The sequence below is a fragment of the Solea solea genome, chromosome 21, assembly GCF_958295425.1.
Source record: "Solea solea chromosome 21, fSolSol10.1, whole genome shotgun sequence".
Classification (NCBI taxonomy): Eukaryota; Metazoa; Chordata; class Actinopteri; order Pleuronectiformes; family Soleidae; genus Solea; species Solea solea.
The window spans coordinates 7,413,181-7,433,107 of NC_081154.1; the positions used below are offsets into that span (position 1 = coordinate 7,413,181).

Consider the following 19,927-nt stretch of genomic DNA (forward strand, 5'->3'; position numbering starts at 1 on the left):
TCACTTTAATACTTTTACTGACTTCTAAAACTTTTTTACATTTTACATCAGAAAATTACAATGGTGATACTGAAGAACAGTAAATGTCATAATCTTTAAGACTTATTAAGAGACTTGAATAAGTAATATTATAAAAGACTGACTTCAACTTCTACCAAAGTCATTTTCTGGTGAGATACTTGTACTTTTACTCAAGTATCCCTTTTAGGTACAAGACTGATTAAAAAACACACACACACACACACACACACACACACACACACACACACACACACACATTAAGAGTTAAACAAGATATAGATCCTTGAGTACATAGATATTTAAATATAGACTATTCTAGCAATCAATCAAATTAATAAATAAATACAATGGCTGGTGTTCAGTCATGTGTTCTTTTCCTCTGGCATACGGGAGCATACTTTAACTGCCATCATGTTCTGTTAAAGGACATTAAAGGACAGATTGACAAGATCCGATGAAAACAGAAAAGCAGAAGCAAAGAGCCAAACATCATGAAAAAGGAAAGTCCAACAAAAAAAGAGTCCAAATTCAACATCATCCAGGACCTGGATTTCCTGGATTACGAGTTCATGAACAGTCTCATCATGAACAATGACACTTGCGACACACCTGAAGCTGCACAGACGCACTGGAACAGCACTGCCCCCTGTTGGTGGAGGGGACTTTTGTTGCCATTAATCTAACACAATCTGTGTGGGTTGTGGTGTTCATGTGCAACAGTAGCGGTGAAGAAGGCCTGACCCTGTCTGTCTGTCTGTCTGTCTGTCTGTCTGTCTGTCTGTCTATGTGACAAGTGAATGTCTCTCTGTGGAGTTTTGTCTCTCAGACGGGGAGGAGCAGCAGGAAGCTGTGCCCTGTCCCCACACTCGATTTATGACACGTCCACTCACTTTGAAGAGCAGTCTGTCTTTGTATACACTGACTGACTGACCACTCTTATCTTCCAAGGACAGTGGAGTGACTGTCATTTATTTGGACAGACCAAACAAAGTCTGATCCCTAACCTTCACCATAACCAACTGGTCCTTAACCATAACCTTAACCTAACCTAACCTAGTCCAACCCGTGAGGACGACCGGTCCTGACAAGGTCAGGGTTTCACAGGACAACTGCATATGTTGAATGTTAATTGCAGGTGCTCCATTGACAACAATGAAATATTGATTTAACATAAAACATCTATACATTAAACACTATTTTCAAAACTTTCCATTTCACGCATACAAAGAAATATGGAACTATGCGCACAATTCTGAAAGTTTGACTCCAAACTGCTATTATTCCACGGTTTTACTCAAATATGATCCTTAGTCACTGGAAAACTAAGTGAATCATGTGGCAGGCGCTGTTCACCTTGAACCCCTGACCTTCAAGGGACCTTCAAAGAACAGTATAAAAGAGAAGTGACTTAGGATCCTTTATTGCCTTTGTGCATTTGTGCTCTGATTCTGCTTCTCACTGTACTTAACACAGGTGAAATGAGTTGTTGTTGCAAGTAAAGGTCCAACTATGAATGATCATTCAGATTTAAATACACAGTATGACATGGCCTCACTACGCCAAAACAAAGCCGTTATGATTTATGATTTTATGATATCAGTACAGTACAGTGTATAAAAGTGTGTTGTATAGTTTTACTGGCTGATCTGAAAGCAGCGGAAGAATCTCTATCTGTGAGTGTGGGCGGAGTTACATTACTTCTGACCTACAACTGAACCCTGACCACACTTCATCTAACTGCACTTTGGAAGAGAGGTCCCGCACACACACACACACACACACACACACACACACACACACACACACACACACACACACACCTGAGTTGTTTGGAAACAAGCGGTCAACAAAGATGTTAAAAAGCCATTAAAGCCAAGAGAGGTAGAGAGGTCAAGAATGACAGAGGGATAAGAGATAAGGTATGAAGGAAGGAAGAAAGAAAGAAGTGAGAGAGAAACAGGGAGAGAGAGAGGAACAGAGGGAGAGAGGGAGAGGGAGAGAGAGAGAGAGTGACCTCGGTCTGAACTCAGTGGTGAACTTCTGCCTCAGTGTACTCCAGTTAACCTGTCTCTGTGTATCATCCACACACACACACACACAGCTTATATAATAGAGAGCAGGATAATATGTGTGTTTCCAGTTTAGCTTTGGAACTAAACTATGAATGAGAGTTGATCCCAGCATTACTCATGTCAGCACTCTCTCTCACACACACACACACACACACACACACACACGCACGCACTCTCACTCACGCACACACACGGGTCACAGACATTCTACATAAAAAACCAGGCAGAGGATTTAGTAAATGTGTTAAGTGGCAGTTTTTTTAAATAAAGACTTTGACTGGTGTTTATTTATTTATCTGACAACATAATTACAGTAAAGAAAACTCTGCTGAAGCCTCTGCGACAGTCGTCATTGAAGCCAAAAATAATGCTAAAGAAAGAAAAACAAACCCTTAACAGTCTTGCTTGTTTTTGGAAACCCAAATGTCATCATCCTGTGTCATATTTTCTCCTGAGCTTGTTGTTGGACGTGTTTCCTGCGGAAGATTTAATTTAAAAAATAATCACAGAAATCAATCAATAATCAAGACTCTCACAGAGAAAAACAAACAAACAGACAGTTGGTTCCTACCTTTAGGGGGAAACACTGGGACCAGGCCAATCACTAGAAACAAAACAAAGAAACAGTGAGATAAGTGGACAAACACCACCATCTAGTGGTGAACATTAAACACTACAGCTTACATTTCAACTATCTGGTAAAAACAAGAACATAAAGTAATTCTCTAGCTGTGTAAAACTAACAGACTGTGTCAGTCTATCGCATAAAAATCAGTATTTCATCAACATTAAGTACTGTTTTCTTTAACTTGTCTTGTTAAAAATTAACTAATGTTCAGTTTTTAGGTGGAAAAATCAACCAATCTCCTTTAACCTCGTTATTATAGTTCAATAAATATTAATATCATTTAAATAAATGAACAAACTCTGGCATCAAACCGTTTGATAAATCCATTTTAATGGAAAATGTAAAACCCTTTTGAACTTCAATGTACAAAGCATGTAACACTTGCACTTTAAAATTTGAAATTGAAGCAAGCCATGTTTTAAAAAAATACTTCAGTGAAAGTATATATTTACACATTACAGTTAACTTTTTCATTATTTTACCTTTTTTACTTCAAACGTTCACCATAGTAAATCTTAACAAAACAAAACAAAACAAAAAAAACGAGACAATTCTTTTTTTCTTAAATAAATTACATCTTTTTTGTAAATGTATCCATTTTACAGAGAATACTTTTTCATAAAATGCTGTGCGTATAAGCCATTTTGTTTTTTGTTTTCTTTACATAATACAACTTTACACAGTCTTTACAATAGTTTGGCAGTTCATTTTCAAAAATGCATTTATGGCATGAGGACTGTAGAGCATCAACATTTCCCAAAGTTACAGGCATTAGCTGGTGTGTGTGTGTGTGTGTGTGTGTGTGTGTGTGTGTGTGTGTGTGTGTGTGTGTGTGTGTGTATGTGTGTGTGAGTGTGTGTGTGTCCTCCATCACAGTAGAGCCGTATTACAACTGAAAACCACATATGAAAAGGAAAAAAAAACAAAAAACAACAACAAAAAACTGTACAAGTCACATTTACATGAATGCTTTTTGTCTCAATAACACTGCATCATCACAGAGCTATAAAATAAATACATCTTCACAGAGGAAATAAAACGACGACGTCGGTATGAAAAGGAAAACAAATCAAAGAGCGGAACAGCGACGTACAGACGGAACTAGAAAAAAGGACGAGAACAGACAGAGTTACAGGAGAGACGACATAGAGGGAGCAGCAGTCACTGCTGACTCAAACATCTGAGATTTCTCTTTTGCATTTTCCCCCCTTTATTCTTTTTTTTTTTCTTCTTCTTATTTTTTTTTTTAACATCAGAAATGTCATGTTTTAATTCTGACGCTGCTGCTGGTGATGCTGCTGCTGTCGTGATCAGCAAAATCTTCTGTCCGTGACATCGTGTGTGAGCGTGTGTGTGTGACTGTGAGTGGATCAGAGAGAGAGAGCAGACGGCAGAGGGGTGAGTGTGTCTCTGAGTCTCCATCATCACTGCTGCATGCAGGACAGGACAGCCCGGGTCTCCATGGCAACCGGACGCACCATCAGTGACGTTGAGTTGGGGCGTGTTACAGTGGAGGTGTGTGGACCGCGTTCAGTGCTCGCTGACGTTTTCACCGCTAACGTCCAGTCGCCTCGTCTTATATTGGCACTCGAGGTTTTGGGGGCTCGTGATGAACGAGGTGGGCGTGGCCACCTGGATGTGGTGCGAGGCGAGGCAGGTGTGGAGCTCACACGGCGAGGTCCCCCCGGGGTCCACACGGCCAGCTCTGACCCGACCGCCTCTTTGTGGTCACTCCACGGGAAGTGGAGGACTGCGTGGCGACGGGGGAGGTACTGACGGGAGGCGCGGGCTAGGCCAGAGGAGGCGTCATGAGTTCTCCTCCTCCTCATCTTCCTCAGAGCTGCTCCTCTTCAGCGAGCTCACCGCCTCCTTCACACAGTGGTACAGGATGTTCTTGACCTGAGGAGGGGACAGGAGGGGGACAGGTTAAGAGCTGATTCATTCATTCACACCTTCATTATTTACGACACTCTGACCTGAAACTAGTGTTTCAGATCATTGGCTCCTCAGGAAAATGTTTATATGTTCTGATGTTATAAATGAAGTGAGATGTTGGTCATTTTCCCATAGACTTCCATTCATATTGAGTTCTTTTTGCAACCAGTGGAGTCGCCCCCTGGTGGTTAACTGCGACTTCCATTCTACTCCCTGGACTTAACTTTACAAATCAGAAAATGGTGACTTTTTATGTGCAGTCTGTGCTATAAAGTACAAGGTCACATCTTTATTACTACATTTTCATTTAAAAACAACATTTTAGATTCATATTATAGATATCAGAAGTAATCCACATCCATACAAACGCAGCTCAAATGGTAGTAGAAACAACGATAGTTTAAGGTCAGTGGAAGACGAAGTGTTAACAGAGCTTTTCATTGACAGCTGACAGTGGAGGAGGAAGTAAATGCAGATCATGTCATCGTTGTTTTGAAAGGTCGACATTTTTTCCCCGTCTTTTCAAACATCTTTAAAAGAAAACAGGGTAATGTGGACGCAGCCCAGGAGATCAACTGAACTTAAGAGGACAAATTCATTATTTCACATGTCTGTATCAAAGAGAGCGGTCTACTCCCACAGTAACGATGCTTTTAATGCACTTTATTTTTTTTTATTTTCCCCTCTGCAGGGATCAGCTGCTCACTGTCGGCAGATCGTCACACAGACAGAAGACGGATGGTGACTCATCCCATTTACAAGCCTCACTATGGACGATGAGTGTGTGTGTGTGTGTGTGGGGGGAGGGTTTACAGAGCAGACGTCCAAAAGACATCAATGATGATGACTCACACCACCGTTTTAAGGCCCTGGGATACGATTTAGACAGGAGGAAGCAGAGAGACCGCTGCACTGTCAAATCAACACCAATATGGTTAATCTGGCAAGTATTAGCATGATGATGATGATTGCTGGTCAAATTCAGCAGTAAAGGGTTTCATTCATGGAATTTATTGACTTGCATCGCTCACCTGTAGTTTATCTTCATAGTTGACCTCCTCTTTACTGGGCCGCAGCTCCTGGGTCAGTTGGAAGGACTTGGCCACATGCTCCGGAGATACAAAGTCATTGATGACCTGAACACAACTGTGAAGGTTCTGGACCTGATGGGGACAAAAAAAAAAAGGAGATATTGTGGAACATAAATAAAATATGTCAATTACCAAACATGTGAATGATAATATTACTAAATGCATACCTGGTGCATCGCCCCGGCTGGTATGAGGACAGAGTCTCCCAGGAATTGAACTACAGTCCAGCCCTGGACTCCATGTTCATCCATCAGCCGCTGACGCTGCTTCCTGCTCAGATACCAGCCCTGCTCTCTGATTGGATCCTGGTCCAGGGAAACCTCCGATCCCTGCTCCTTACAGAGCTGAAGTAGGCAGGGAGTGCGTGTGTAGGTTAGCACTCGTGCTCAGGTTCACAACATTTTCCTTGAAAGCTGAAGCATGCGATGAAAAGGTACGAACCTTGTGCAGGAACTCTTGGACTTTGTCCATGTCCCTGTTGAGGTAGATGTGCCACAGCGCCCCTGGTGTCTCACTGGAGTCTTTGAGCCTCCTGCGGACTCCCTCATCTAGATCCTCCTCCTCCAAACGCTTTAACGCTCCTACACAAACATACACAGTTTTTACAGTTATTTGGGGGGCATTTTATTATCTTAAGAACATCAGTATTTGGCTGCAAAGAAACCTCATTATTCTGACTTAAATCTTACCAGTTTTGGACAGGACTCCGTTGCCTTTTGCTACTCCTACATAAACCAGAACAGACACGACGTCCGACACTTCCACGTGGAGGTTGGCCGTCCCAAAGTTCTGGTCCTGAGATGCAGCTACACCTGAAGGAAGACACAAAGCTGATCCATAAGAAGAAGAAGAAGATTCAAAGGGCATTTTTCAGTTAGACACGTTCAGATTCGTGGAGATTTGAGGCTCACAAATCATTTCATCTACTAATTCCTTTTGCTATAAACACGGCCGACTGATCATAAATCATTGCTACTGTTAATTTCCCTCTCACCGTAGGCACAGCAGAGTCTCGGCCCCAGATCTGGCCTGACGAAGAAAGACGGCAGGTGGGAGGCCAGGTTGAGGTTTCCCTCTGGATCAGAATACTCTGGCAGCGGCAGGTTCTTCATCAAGTCATCATATCTGCAACAACATTTCATTTAGATGAATCCAACCAATCCTTCTAGAACTGTTTTAGACTTTAGACTAGAACTTTAGACTGTTGCTGATGGTATGCTTGTGTTATGTGTTAATGGGTATGGTTACCTTGAGGGCATGAGGGCCATGAACTCCTCTCCGGACGGCCAGTCCTTCAGTCTGTAGACCATAGGTTCTCCATCCTTGGACTTGGGCCGCTCTGAACAGATATTAAGAATTAAGTCAGACTCAAACAGCAAATGCTCAATAATGGTAAAACTATGTCAGTTATTGGACGTAAGCATCACATCAATCAATAATTCAATCACTCCAGAAAAAGAAGATGAACTCACTGGTAATGTCCTCAAATCCGTCCCAGAATTCCTTGATCCCAGAGTTGGTCACCACCTGGTCTTTACAGTTGAGAAGATCTCCTTGATGGTCAGCGAACTCCTGGTTAAAGGAGTCCGCTTTCCACAGACCGGCATTCAGTCTCCTATGGATCCCTGACACCAGCACAGGCTGAACAAACACATTCATACGACAGTTATTATCTGTAAAGGATTTAATCATAGCAATCACTGCGGTGACAACTGCTGCTGCCGTTACCTGTCCCTGTCTCCAGCAGTCTCGGAACAGCTTCCAGTTGTTCTGGTTCCGGTGATCTTTGAGCCACAGTAGCTGTCTGTTGTTTAACCAGCAGTGGGGAATGTCTGGATACTGACTGTTTGAGTCTTCTGGCACAGTCGCAGAAACAGGCACTAACTTCTTCTTGTCTGGTTTGGTATCGTCAGTAGCGGCAGGAGTGATGGCGGCGGCATTGTTGATGGTGATACCAGCGGTGATGGGCTCTTGCTTGATTGACAGCTTGGTGGTGATGTTCTGGCGAGTGGCGGGGATTTTGTTCTCTACCACCGAAGCGATGATATCATCGAGGATATTGGGCATGCTCCGCCCACTCTTTCCAGTCTTTAAAGGAAGAAAGACATCATTTAATACTGGTATCATCCTTACACAGTCGAAAACAGAAGCTCTACTTGAAACTAAGTGATACAACTGCTGCTATTTTCCATGAAACCTGGAATCATCAGTACATCCTTGATTACTCCATAAACTCATGTATGTACCTGTGATGCATTAGAGTAGACGGGTGCAAAGGCGATGGATCCATCAGTGGAGCCCAGCTTCAGTTTCCCTGCTGTGGTTGTGAGCAGATCTCGGAGTGTGGAGCCCTGCTCTGTATTGTTAGTGACCAAAGAAGTGGTTTTACACTGCTGCAGGACCTCCAGGCTTTCTACGTCCTTGTCCTCCTTCATGGATTTACCCAGCAACCCTGACTTGTTTTCTGTTGCACACAAGGAGACGGAGGGAAATAAGGAAATGTTACTGATAAGCATCATAATATTACATTTAGTACTTTAGAGGATATCACACATATGTGACCACTCAATGAGAGATTTAAGTGTAACCTTCCCCTAACCTTTCTTTTCCTCCCTGGATTTCTGTTCTGCCAAGTCGGCCAGGAAGTGCAGAGGTGACTGGGACTCTGGTGGGGTGACGGGAGCACTTCCTGTGTCGCTGCCTGGACTGCTTCCTCCGACACCTCCTCCATTAGTCTCTGCCTTGATTGCTCCTGTGTCAGAGTTCTGCTGAGTGCCCGGCTCGGCCTTCACCAGAGACAGCTTGTTACTGTGGTTCAAGACATTCTGCAGAACCTGAGAGGAGGGGGGGGGAGAGAACATAAGGTAATTATGCTTTCTAGTTGATTTTAGCAGACAAATTGTCAGAGGCTTCCTCATAAGAAAGGACAAAGATCGGTTGGTTGATATTAATTGTATATTTTTAATAATATGGCTGTTTCCTGGCATAGTAAGTGGATTAGTCAGTGGTACCTGTGACACTCCATTGGTGACTGGCAGTTTGGTGAGGAGGTTCTGTCTGTTGGTGCAGGGGCAGTGGGATTTGATGCTGTGTTTATCTCTCAGCGCGTGCATGGAAGCCACCAGGTCTGCCAGCACTGACACATTGAGGGGGAAAAAAAGAAGAAGAATTGTTTGTTATTTTTTTGAATCTACGAAAATGTTATACTGTATGTGTTTACAAGAAATGACGAGATAAGAAGACAGTGCAACATTCAGTGTACCTGTGCCTGGTATGATCTGTGTTGGCATCAGGTGTTTGTGATCATGGGGTTGGCCTTTCACACACTTCAGCCAGGTGTAGAGTTCTTTATCTAATCAAAGAAAGAAAGAAAGACACAAATCAGATGCTATAACAATAGACATGCGTGCCAGACTCACCTGCAGAAGATGTCGTGTATTTTCAAACATGCACACAAGAAAACAGGTTACCACTGTTAGCCTGATTACTCAAAAACCACCTGCACATGTGTATATTAAATAGGTTTTTGTTCATATAAACCATTTGGTTTGGGTGTCAACGATAAATTACTTGGCAGCTCCAAGCTTGAAGTTTTAATAAAGAGTTCGATCCCATCACTGGGCCTGTGCTACAAATACATGCCAGATTTACTGCATTGTAAGTTTGTCCAAATAAAAACAACACTGACCTTTGGAGCTCCTTCTCTCTTTGGCCTTGTAACAGTCGAGGCAGACAACAAAGCCACATTTCTGACAGACCCAGTGGATATTGAAGAGCGTCGCCTCACAGGCATCGCACATCTCCCTCACCCCCCTCACCGCTCGCTTCCATGCCAGCTTGCCTGAAAAACACAAGACAACAGGTTCAGAATGAAAACACGTCAGGGGTTGGATAAAGTCAGCCATTTAAAAAAAGAACTTACCATCCTTCTTGACCCAGGATGCTGCAGTATTCTCAGTCACAACCATCTGACAGAATTTATCTCCGATGTAGCTGAGGATGTACTTGGCTGTAGAATGTTCCAGGGGGCTCTCCTCCATTGCCCCAGGAGCCCACAGGGCCAGAGCCTCGTCGTCAAACTGGTCCGGAGAGGAGAAGCCATCGATTCGAATGACTCCATTTTTACTAAAGGAAAGCCTGGATGGGAAGAAACAGCACAACAATGTATAAAAGTGTAAATAGCAAAACAGCTTTCACAGTAAAGCAACCACTGTCCTTGGTGTCCAGCTCAGGTGAACATTTACGTCTATGGGTGAGATGGTAGGGAGTTAAGATAAGGTGAGACAGCAAGAATTAGAGGTGGAGATGCAGAGAAAGGGAAGGGCGACAGCCAGCGAGAGATTGCAGCAGCAGCAGTTCTGTAGTGAGTCAGTGGGGAAAAGATTATAGAGCAGAAAATCCTCTTTGGCAGATTTACCTTGTTAGACCTCAGACTGCAGCTGCTGCTTATCCAACACAAGTGCTTGCCTGTGCACTCGCAGTAAGTGTGTGTACGAGAGAGGGAAACAGACGGAGGCAGGGCAAACTGCACAAGCCACAGGATTAATGATCTATGTGTTGTGGCTTCAGCCAAAAAAAAAAAATCTTTCCTCTCCCTCCATTTATTTCTCTATTTGTGGTATTCTGTTTAGACATGCAGCCTCTTAAACCAAACGCTGTCTCTGATGACAGTGAAACTGGAGTCAAAGTAAGTGTATGACAACGTATTGGAGGGATTTTATGTGGTCGAGGAATTAAATAGTGAGAGTTTTACCTTCTGAAATAGTAGAAGCGACAGAAGACAGGGGAGTGTGCCTGCTCCTCTCCCTTCTTGCTGCGGATGACCCTGCACTCTCGACACTTCTGGAGGTTGGGTCCGATTTCTGAACAAGAGTCGTCCTGCAGGAATGACTCCGCTGTTTGCTTCAGCTTCTTCACCTTCCTCCAGTCCTTCAACACAGAGCGTGGGATGCCATCTGAGAGGAAAACCACATTATTAATTCATTATCAGTATCCGTGTTTTGGTTGTTGCTGAGCAAAGAGGAAACACAGTCTAGGAAATAGAGACGATACAGAAACATTTTTACACTTTTTTATACACAATGAAACAAAATGTCAGAGACGGGCTAACAAAAACTTACAAGTCAAGACAAATTATTAATGTCACACTTACTGCTGCTGGCCAGTTTCAGTTTGGTCTTCTCTCGGGCCGATCTGAAGATACCATTGGGCTTAATGTCATCATCATCCTTTTCATTGTCTCCTCTCCTCTTGGCCATGTCATTCTGTTTCTTTTTGTAGGTCGGCTTAGGCTGACGCTTGGCCCGGCCCTCCATCTTGCTCTCACTGGCGTCAGAATCATCTCCTCCACTCTCTGAACCCGACTCGTATGTCCGTTTGTTCCCTCGCCTCAACGACAGAGCTCCTTTCCTGTCCTCCCCACCACCTGCTGCTGCTGCTGCTCCCATCTTTTCCTCCGACTGCCTCTCTCGCTCACCTTTAATCCCGATGTCCTTGCTCATTTCCACCTCGCTGGAGGTGGAGGCACTGAGGTTGACAGTGCAGGGTTTGATCATTTCAGACATGGCTGCAGTATTATTTGTGTTACTTGTGCTGGTGGTGGTGGTGGTGATGGTGGTGGTGCTGGGCAGCTTCTCAGGTTTAGTACTAGTGGGAATTGGTATAGCAGTTGTATTCCTGTCCTCCTCTGAGTGCCGCGTTAGCCAGGCTTTCTTCAACTTGTGGTAGTTACTGGGCTGAGCGCTGCTTGTCGGGGCTGAGCCTGAGGGCTGGTTGTTGGGCAGGGGACTGGACTTTCCTGGCGTTGTGCTGCCACTTGCCGAGCTGCTGCTGCTGCTGCAGTCAATTGATGATGATGATGATGATAATGATGATGAAGCTTGGTTTGCAGGGGGTGGTGGCGGGGAGTTGCGAATGGGAGCTTTGTCAATCGTATCCACGGACAGGGAGGAGTTTCCAGTTGTGATAGATGTGGGAGCAGTGGAGACAATGCTCCTGGACTGAGCTGCAGCTAACGCAGCTTTGTGCTTCTTGAGATGGACAAAGGAGGAGGACAGAGGTTGGCTGGAGCCAGAAATGGATGAAACGGAGCTAGGTTTGGGAGTGTGACTCGGACTGGGTTGGGAAGTTCCTGCTGGAGTAGGGGGACGCAGAGATCCCCCTGGTGATGTGGTGCGAGAGCCAAAGTCCTCTTGGAGCTCTCTTGACTGACTCCGAGCTGAAACCGAGTATCCTAACTGGTTAGTCGCTGCCACAGAGTGACTCTGTATGACAAAGTTCGACGAGGCAGAAACAACAGTCCTGCACACAGAGTTTGTGATACAGCCTCCCATAGTTCCTTGCATGCCACACATGGCAGTCTTTTTATACTGGACACACATATCATCCATGTTCGAGTTGGACTGGATCACCCTGCCAGCTCCAGCTTCTCTAACACTCTCCCCTAACCTTGGACATTCCCCCTGAAGCTTGGATGAGTAAATCCTACCATGGGGGAGATCCTGATGGATCATAGCACCAGATTTGTTAGCACCATATGAGTTGTCATATTTAATAGATGTCGATGGACGGACAATGACTGATGCCACTGCAGCTTGAGGCTTGCCCCTGGATAGTCCTTTCTCTCCACAGTACATTCCTCCTCTTTCCTGAATTATCTCTCCACCTCTCCATCCATCTGTGGATGAAGTCATAATCTCCCCACCTATGGCAGAGGCCACAGAGGTGATGGTGGTTGCGTTTCCATGACCTTTGATGTCCCTGAGTTCTGGCAGCAGCGTGGGAGGTTTTTGCTGCTCTGCTGATGTTTTGCTACCAGTTGCCACTAAGTTAACAGGCTGGATGGGTGTGAGGGTCGGGGGAGACAGACGACCACCGTAACCCCCTCTTTCCCTTTCTTTCTCCCTCTCCTTCTCTCGTTCCCGCTCCCTCTCTGCAGCCTCTTTCCGTTCCAGCGCATGCTGTGTGGGGGGGTGGAAGACAGGTGCTCGGTGGAGGGATGGCATTGCCCTGAGCTGGTGTTGTTGCTGCTGCTGCTGCTGCTGCTGCTGCTGTTGGTGGTGATGTTGTTGGTGGTGATGTTGTTGGTGGTGGTGGTGTTGTTGTTGTTGTTGTTGGTGGTGATGATGATGATGGTGGTGGTTTTGGGCCAAAGAGGAAGAGGAGGATGTAGAGGAGGAGGAAGGGGAAATGGCAGGGCTGCGACGTTCGATCCTGTCCATACCTGCGTGATGCTGATGTTGATGCTGGACTAGTGTTACCTGCTGGCTGAGCTGCTCGGTGATTTTCCCTGCTAAACCCTCTCCACCCTCTGGCTGGTGTTTAATAAGAGGGGGAGGCTTGGACAGGGAGGTTTTGGAGCTGTGGTTGCCTAAAGACAGAGCTCCCTGGTTGGGCACTGCAGCCCCAATACTGGCTACAACCCCTGGAACTTTGTCGTAATAAGAGCTGAGCTCTTTGGAGGAGTACAGTCTCGGAGGCTCGTTCACCACACTGTTGGACAGCGTGGTGAAGTAGTTGCTTTTTTCTGACTGGATGATGTGGGGGTGGGCATGGCTGGCCTTGGGGCTGGGCGAGGTGAGAGCTGGTATCCGGACGGGGAAGGCTGAATCTCTGCCTCTCTCTCTGTCCCTGTCCATTGTTGGGTCACTAGAGCGCTGGATCTTCGCAGTGAACGGCGCGACTTCAATGCTCTCTTTGAGGATCTGCCGATTCTCCTCTTTGTATTTGCTGACTCTGTCTACAGCCTGAACTGCATCCTGGGAAAGAAAATAACACTGTTAAGAAAAGTCTAATTTTTTAAGCAGAAAAATTACAGTACAACCTAAAAAACACAGCTTCAGATAAAGACAATTAAGTGCTGAAAATAATAGTTAAGTGCACCTGTGCATTTGACAGACGGGCCTTGCTCAGAGGGTCTAGGTACAGGCGGTGTAAATGGATATCTTTTCCTGTGGGGGTTCGACTCCTGTCTGTCTGCTCCTGTTTCAGCTGGGCCAGAGTCATATTTCTGATGGGATCCACAAAGCCTTTCTTTTCCAAATCCCTGCAAACAGAAGAGTCAATCATTAACTTTCATTCATTCGTTTACACCATAAGTAGTTCTCCAATCTGCTCCACTGCTTATTTAAGACTAAGATGCACAACTTTAGGCTGCTGTCTTTTGTTTTGCATGCAAACAAACGGAGGACTACAATAGATTGATGTGGATGTGTGACAGTCAAAATACAAGAAGGTAAAAGACAGGAGTGCTGTCATTGTACTTCCTGATCAGCATTTTTAAAGAACAAGTCGCTTGTGAGGTTTCCTCAATTATGCCGTGTGTTTGTGTGCATGGGTATTGAAGTGGAGACTCAATGATGTAAACAGTGGTTATAGAAGAAGGAGCACTGGCTGCTGAATGAGCAGCGTTCAGTCTGAACTGCTTTAATATGGGCTTAGCGACACTTCACTTCATTTGACTGGGCTGGTGTTGCTTGTCTGCCTCTCGGGACCAACTTCGCTCTTTGAATTCCTCTTGCTTTACAAAAGGAAAGGGCAGGCTGTTCAAATGTCCAAAGCAAACATTGTCCTGTGGCATTTCTTTCAGTCCTGCTCCAACGTAGTGAAATTAAATATAGACAGCAGGAAAGCCTCATGCTCCCACTCACTGTGTCCACACACCGGAGAGCTACACTCACAAGTTTCTTGTCCAGCCGGGGCTAAAACGTGTGCAATAAATGTCCACTCTCAGCTGACGCCAATTCAGCATCTTGGAAATTAACTTTAAATGTTACTAATGGTTCTCCTCACTCTTTATGGAGATCCATGCTGCACTTTGACAATGGAGGGCTTGCATGTGCGTTGATCTTGATGTGGTGGCGGTTGGCATCAGCACTTGCTGGCCGGACAGGGACATGGCTCAGCAAACCCAGACTGTCACCAGTGCTACCGGCAGCCTGGTGCAGCCATGGACTGGCTGTGTTCTGCAAACACATACATCAATAAATGATTAAACCTTTATGTAAAATAAGCAATTAGAAAATGTGGTCATGCCTGTCAATAGTACAAAACAAACAAAACCTACAAACACAATAACACCCTATTTACAACAGACGATCAGGGTGCAGCTAATATTTTTTTTCCCAGTTAACTTTAACTAAGTTGTTATACCAGAAAAAAAATCAGAAATGTCATTCCTCTACTTTTCTCCTTGAGACATGCACACTTTCTCTATTAAATACAAAACATGTTATGCCTACCCTCCTGAGAGAAGCCTCAGAATTCATGGTGACAGGGTTTTCGGGGTGGACCCACTTAGCTGTGGGGGGCAGGTTGAGTCCTGGGGGGTAGGAGGCTGGAGTTCCGTTGGGATACTGCCAGAGGATGGGGTAGAGGCCTAGCCCTGCTGCCCCGCCGTGAGCTTGGGCTAGAAGTGGAGGTGGATGAGGGCCTTGACCCTGAAAACAAACATTAATTTTAAGTTAAAATAAAGAGGATAATGTCATTAAATCACATGTGGAAGGAGAATTTATTAACATGCTACCCATATGTATAATTACTTGGGTTATGAATGTTAAAGTGTAATCTTACTACACATACAAATACCTAGTGCATAGGGAGGAAATGGCAGAGAGAGTGGGGCAGTTGAAATATTCTTACATGCTTGGGTTAAGTGAACTCTGCAGTCTTAAACCACAACGATGTACCTGAAGTCCTACCTGTAGGAACTGCTGCTGGTGTGCGTGAGGTAGGCTGAGGTGACCCAATCCGCCGGGGGAGTCGAGCCGAGGGTGACCCCCGAGGAGAGATGCTGTGGGCGGAGGCATACCTTGGAGCACCCCAGGGGGTAAGAGGTGTGGATGAGGTAGGGCAGAGGCATGAGTTGTGGCGAGGAGGTGAGAGGCAGCGTGGGAGTGGGAGTGGGAAGCCGGGTGGCAGGGTGAGTGAGGGGACGGGGAGTGCAGGGTGTGCAAATGGGGATGGAGATAGGCTGCCACGTGATTGGAAGAGACGGTGGCAGCAGCTGAGTTCTCTGCATCAGAACGGACAAGTGCTGGGTCTCTATAAATGGTGAAGGTTTTGTTCTTATCAATGATCAGAGGACTCTTGGTGCTGCTGACTCCACATGATTCTGGCCGCGCTGGCACCGGTTTAAAACAAGACCGCAGAGGTTCTACTGTTTCTACTTTAGCGGACAAACGACCTGTCGGAGGTGGGGACGTATCGGAGTATCGTGGTATTTTATGTTTGGAGACCTCTGGAGAGGTGGTGGGTTTAGGTTTGGAAATGTCCAGCAGGTTTGGGTGGGACTTTGGGGCTTTGAGAAGTTCAGCTGAGTGCATGCTGGGATAGGGGTGGCTCTGGTGGTTGTTGGGATGCTGGGGTTTCTGTTTCAGCGAGTCAAGCTGAGGTGCGCTGGGGTTTGGGCTGGGGCTCATTTTGGGTTTCGCTAAATCGGGGGAGAGGACTGTGCTCATCTTGTGGGAGGGCGGCTGTTGCTGCAAATGTTTTCTCGTCTCTTCAGATGAAGGCGGGCTCTTAATGCCAGATTGGATGGGTGTGTAGTGTTGTTGTTGTAGCATGTGCTGCAGAGGATGTTGCGGCTGCTGTTGATGATGAAGATGATTGTGAAGGACAGTTTTCTCCTTCTCCACCAGCACCACACTATCAGCTATTGACGTGAGAGGCCTGGAAAAGAAAGCACATAAGATTTAGTATCCTACTTCTACAAAAACTCCTTTTTGAAACATAATTTATGAGTCAAATTAACTGTATTCCAATATTTTATAACCTAATGTTTTCATTTTTACTGAGCATAGATAAAAACACTGAAGTAGAACTTAAATAGTAAATAGTTCTCAGTTGTATTTATCCAACAGCTTGTGCACACAAAGCCTATTATAAACAAATAAAATATGATGCATTGTTATCAGGGATTATATTGGGATTTACTGTTTAAGGAGAGTGAGACAATGTTGGGGGTTGGGTATGTGGGGTGTTTGGATTCCACAGTCCAAGCTTAACAGTTTTCACAGGGATTATTTCTTGAGTATTAAATACTTCCAGAGAGAAATTCAGACAGCCTGTAAAAAGATGTTTTGTAGCATCTTACATCTTTATTTCTGTCAACATACAGCGGTTCTCTGATGACCAGTCACTGGCAGATGTGCTACTTAACCACACCTGCTACCCACTCATCACATCAGGACATTAAAAAAGATGTAATGTTCAGAACCTGTCAAGAAAGTTTGACTCACCTGATGACCTCAGAGGGAGCGAACTCTGTTTTGTTGCCTAGACTCCTTGGTGCAGCCATGGCACCTCCCAAAATGCTTTGCTGCTGCTGCTGCTGCATAGGAGGCTCGACATCTGTTCTACGGCCTCCTTCCGATGGTGAGGGAGAAGGTGGAATGGGTGGAGAGGAGACTGGGGAGGGGTTGAGGGGGAGGTAAGGTGAGAGAGCAGTGGACTCAGCCTGGGAGGCGAGCAGAGCCGACACTGCCTCGGAGCTCTCGCGGTGCACTGTGGCCTGGGCGTCATCCGTGATGTCAATCACACCACTGCTATGGATGTGGGACGCGGACGGGGTCTGGGCTCGAGACGATGCTAAAACACAATAAAATTGAACGTTTTAAGAATGGTACATTTGAAAAACTATCATCTATAGAACAGTTGCCATGCAGCAGCTGCCTGTACCTTTCACAGTGTTCTTGCTGCTCTCAATAATGCCGCCCTGGATGATGGTGTCAGACATTAGAGACGGTTGCCGTGGAGACTGTGTGATCTGTGTTACCGCCACCAATTCCTCCACCTCCTTCATGGACATTTTTCCTGTATCCTTAACCACACCCTTTTTGCTCTCCTCTGTAGCTTGAAGCTCCACCCATGGGGACAGCCGTCCAATGAGAGCCGAGGAATTGTTAATTTTGGCGCCCTGTATAAGCGGCTTCTCGTCTTCCTCCATTCTGGAAACGGCACTTGGTTTTACATCGTTACTGCGAGTCTTAAGTTCATTTTCAGAGTTGGGCTCCGAGGAGGATGACGAGGAGGAGGATGAGGAGGAGGAGGACGAGGAGGAGGACGAGGAGCAAGACGAGTGGATGGCCCTTTTGTTGTGCGGGTTTTCCGAGTCACTGCTCTCTGACAGGTCAGATGTCATGTCAGTCTTCAGCCTCTTTAAACCCGCCTTCTTCTCTTCTTCTTCGCCCTTCCTACGTTTGGTCACCACCGGCTTCACCTTGGACTTGGAGTCTGAATAAATGACGATAAAAAGGTTTGATTAGTCGTTACCAAGTGGTGTCCAGCTTTGTCACTTCAAACCTGAGACTCTCTTTTCTTCATAACTAAACTGATATGTCAAATCACAGTCAAGTTTCTGCGCCTGTTACCAGATGACACAATATTTACTGGTTAAGACACTCAAACTTAATACAATGAGCCAATGTTTATCTTTACAGCAGCGTTTGATGGCAAATGTCTTCACCTCTACCTGTTTTCTCCTCTCTCTTGTCCTTGTCTTCCTCCGGAACGCTGCTGTCTGATCCTTTCCTCCTTGACGAGCGGGAATTGCGCTGCTCCCTCTGCTCCCGGCCGCTGCCTCCAGGTGAGTGGTGCGATTGGCTAGCTGGCTGCTGGCTCTGCTGTGACTGGCTGTGTTGTTGGGAAGCCAACGTCCCCTGTGAACCTTTTGGGTTGGGACCTGATGAGGTCATGATGGGGCGGGGGCTGTGGGCTTGGGCTCGCGTGTAATGGCTCTGTGAGATGATTTCAAAAAAGAAAGAAATGTTACACCATGTACTCAAACAAACATACATTATTTCAAGGTACTTTAAAAGGTGAAGCCTAGACCACATGATATTGTAGAGATGCCCAGTGTTGTTATTGATAAAAGCAGTAAATCTATGGGTATCTAGAGTAAAGCTGGGTGGAAAAAGGTTGGTATACCTGAGTGTTGCCAGTGGTCCCACCGGGTCTCCCTCCTGCCATCTATAACACGTTAACAAGAATAAGAGGAAAATTAAAAAAAAAATAACAATAATAATACCAAAAATGATGAAGTGAATGTAAAAAAGGACACATTTTTTTAATAACTGCGGGACCAGAAATTACTGTCTGCTCAATGGACGGGTTCAACAATGAGATCTTTTCACAGTTTGTCTCATTATTTTTAACCATAAATGACAAACTGTGAAAAGTGCTCTGTTGCTTTCTGTTCAATTGTAAGTCTCCCCGTATGAAATAAGCCAATCGCTAACCTGAACGGTGCATGTCTCTGTGTTTAAATTTATTTCACTTCAAAGCCGCTCTCAATTAAGACAGGAAACTCAAAAAACGAGAGGGCAGACATGTGACTGACAGTAATAAGAAAGAAGAAAGAGAGAAGATAACCACGGTTATTGTCTAGTTTGGGAACAAAAACAGCTAATAATGTGCGAAATTCAGGAAGCTTTTAAAATGTTAAGAGTAGATCAACGGATAAACAACTGTTTATTCTTGACAATGCTGAGGTCAAATGAATGTGAGCAAATTGAAACAGGCAGTGGCTACAATAATCCCCAGTAGATAATGTGTGTAAAACTCTTTTTAATAAATCAAAATTATCTGCAGATTTATTTAACACAGAAAAACGTCGCTTCATTTAGAGGCTATATGGAAAATCGGAGTTCTAAAAAAGCCTTGATCTTATCTTTTTACCTCCTTTTTGTTCACCTCATTATTCTTTGCGTGTTTCTAAGCTGGTTATTTTTTATTGATGCTTGATTTAAAGCTTAATATGAACAAGGGCAGAGTTTTCTTTTTAAATTCGCTTCCGAAGTGAAATGTACAGGTAGGTGGAACACCTGCTAGGCATTGCTGCCAGTCGCACCTCCTTCCGTTGCCCCCGGGTCAGCTGCAGGGTCATCAGCCAGGAACCACCATTCACCAACGTTTTGCTCCTTTAATCCTGGAACGCGGAGCAGTGACAGGGACGTCTCCCTGTAACCCCCTGCAGCTGATGGGTGTTTCGCTCTGCAGCTGTTGTTGGGGTTAGTTGTTTTTTTCCCCAGCTCTTGTCTTTCCTGCTCAGCCAGAGCCAAAAGCTCCCCTTCTCGGCCTCCTCCGCTAGCTCTTTCGCCTTCTTCAGGTTCCCTCCGGTCACTCCTGCGTCCCTCAGAAGGCGTATGGTTGTAAGCCCCATGTAGCCTTGGCATCCACTGGGT

At 45.2% G+C, this 19,927-nt stretch overlaps 1 protein-coding gene across 6 annotated transcripts in view; it reads right to left on the reverse strand.

Moving 5' to 3' along the window:
- Positions 1-3,030: 3,030 nt before the first annotated feature.
- Positions 3,031-19,927, reverse strand: part of jmjd1cb (jumonji domain containing 1Cb) — a 92,503-nt gene continuing 75,606 nt past the window's right edge. For 3 of the 6 annotated variants that reach the window (XM_058620150.1, XM_058620153.1, XM_058620155.1), the window contains 25 exons: positions 18,672-18,713; positions 18,211-18,481; positions 17,424-17,978; positions 16,985-17,333; positions 15,434-16,415; positions 14,987-15,184; positions 14,538-14,710; positions 13,629-13,791; positions 10,900-13,504; positions 10,501-10,702; positions 9,670-9,884; positions 9,436-9,588; positions 9,010-9,099; positions 8,759-8,883; positions 8,347-8,581; positions 7,994-8,211; positions 7,476-7,835; positions 7,220-7,388; positions 6,996-7,086; positions 6,742-6,872; positions 6,437-6,559; positions 6,189-6,328; positions 5,915-6,091; positions 5,688-5,819; positions 3,031-4,620 (listed from right to left, as the gene is read on the reverse strand). In XM_058620150.1, the coding sequence (XP_058476133.1) occupies positions 4,528-4,620; positions 5,688-5,819; positions 5,915-6,091; positions 6,189-6,328; positions 6,437-6,559; positions 6,742-6,872; positions 6,996-7,086; positions 7,220-7,388; positions 7,476-7,835; positions 7,994-8,211; positions 8,347-8,581; positions 8,759-8,883; positions 9,010-9,099; positions 9,436-9,588; positions 9,670-9,884; positions 10,501-10,702; positions 10,900-13,504; positions 13,629-13,791; positions 14,538-14,710; positions 14,987-15,184; positions 15,434-16,415; positions 16,985-17,333; positions 17,424-17,978; positions 18,211-18,481; positions 18,672-18,713 (7,992 nt within the window). In that variant the 3' untranslated portion in view covers positions 3,031-4,527. The remainder of the gene's footprint in view (positions 4,621-5,687; positions 5,820-5,914; positions 6,092-6,188; positions 6,329-6,436; positions 6,560-6,741; positions 6,873-6,995; positions 7,087-7,219; positions 7,389-7,475; positions 7,836-7,993; positions 8,212-8,346; positions 8,582-8,758; positions 8,884-9,009; positions 9,100-9,435; positions 9,589-9,669; positions 9,885-10,500; positions 10,703-10,899; positions 13,505-13,628; positions 13,792-14,537; positions 14,711-14,986; positions 15,185-15,433; positions 16,416-16,984; positions 17,334-17,423; positions 17,979-18,210; positions 18,482-18,671; positions 18,714-19,927) is intronic. The other 3 variants (XM_058620154.1, XM_058620152.1, XM_058620151.1) reach the window with 2 other exon arrangements.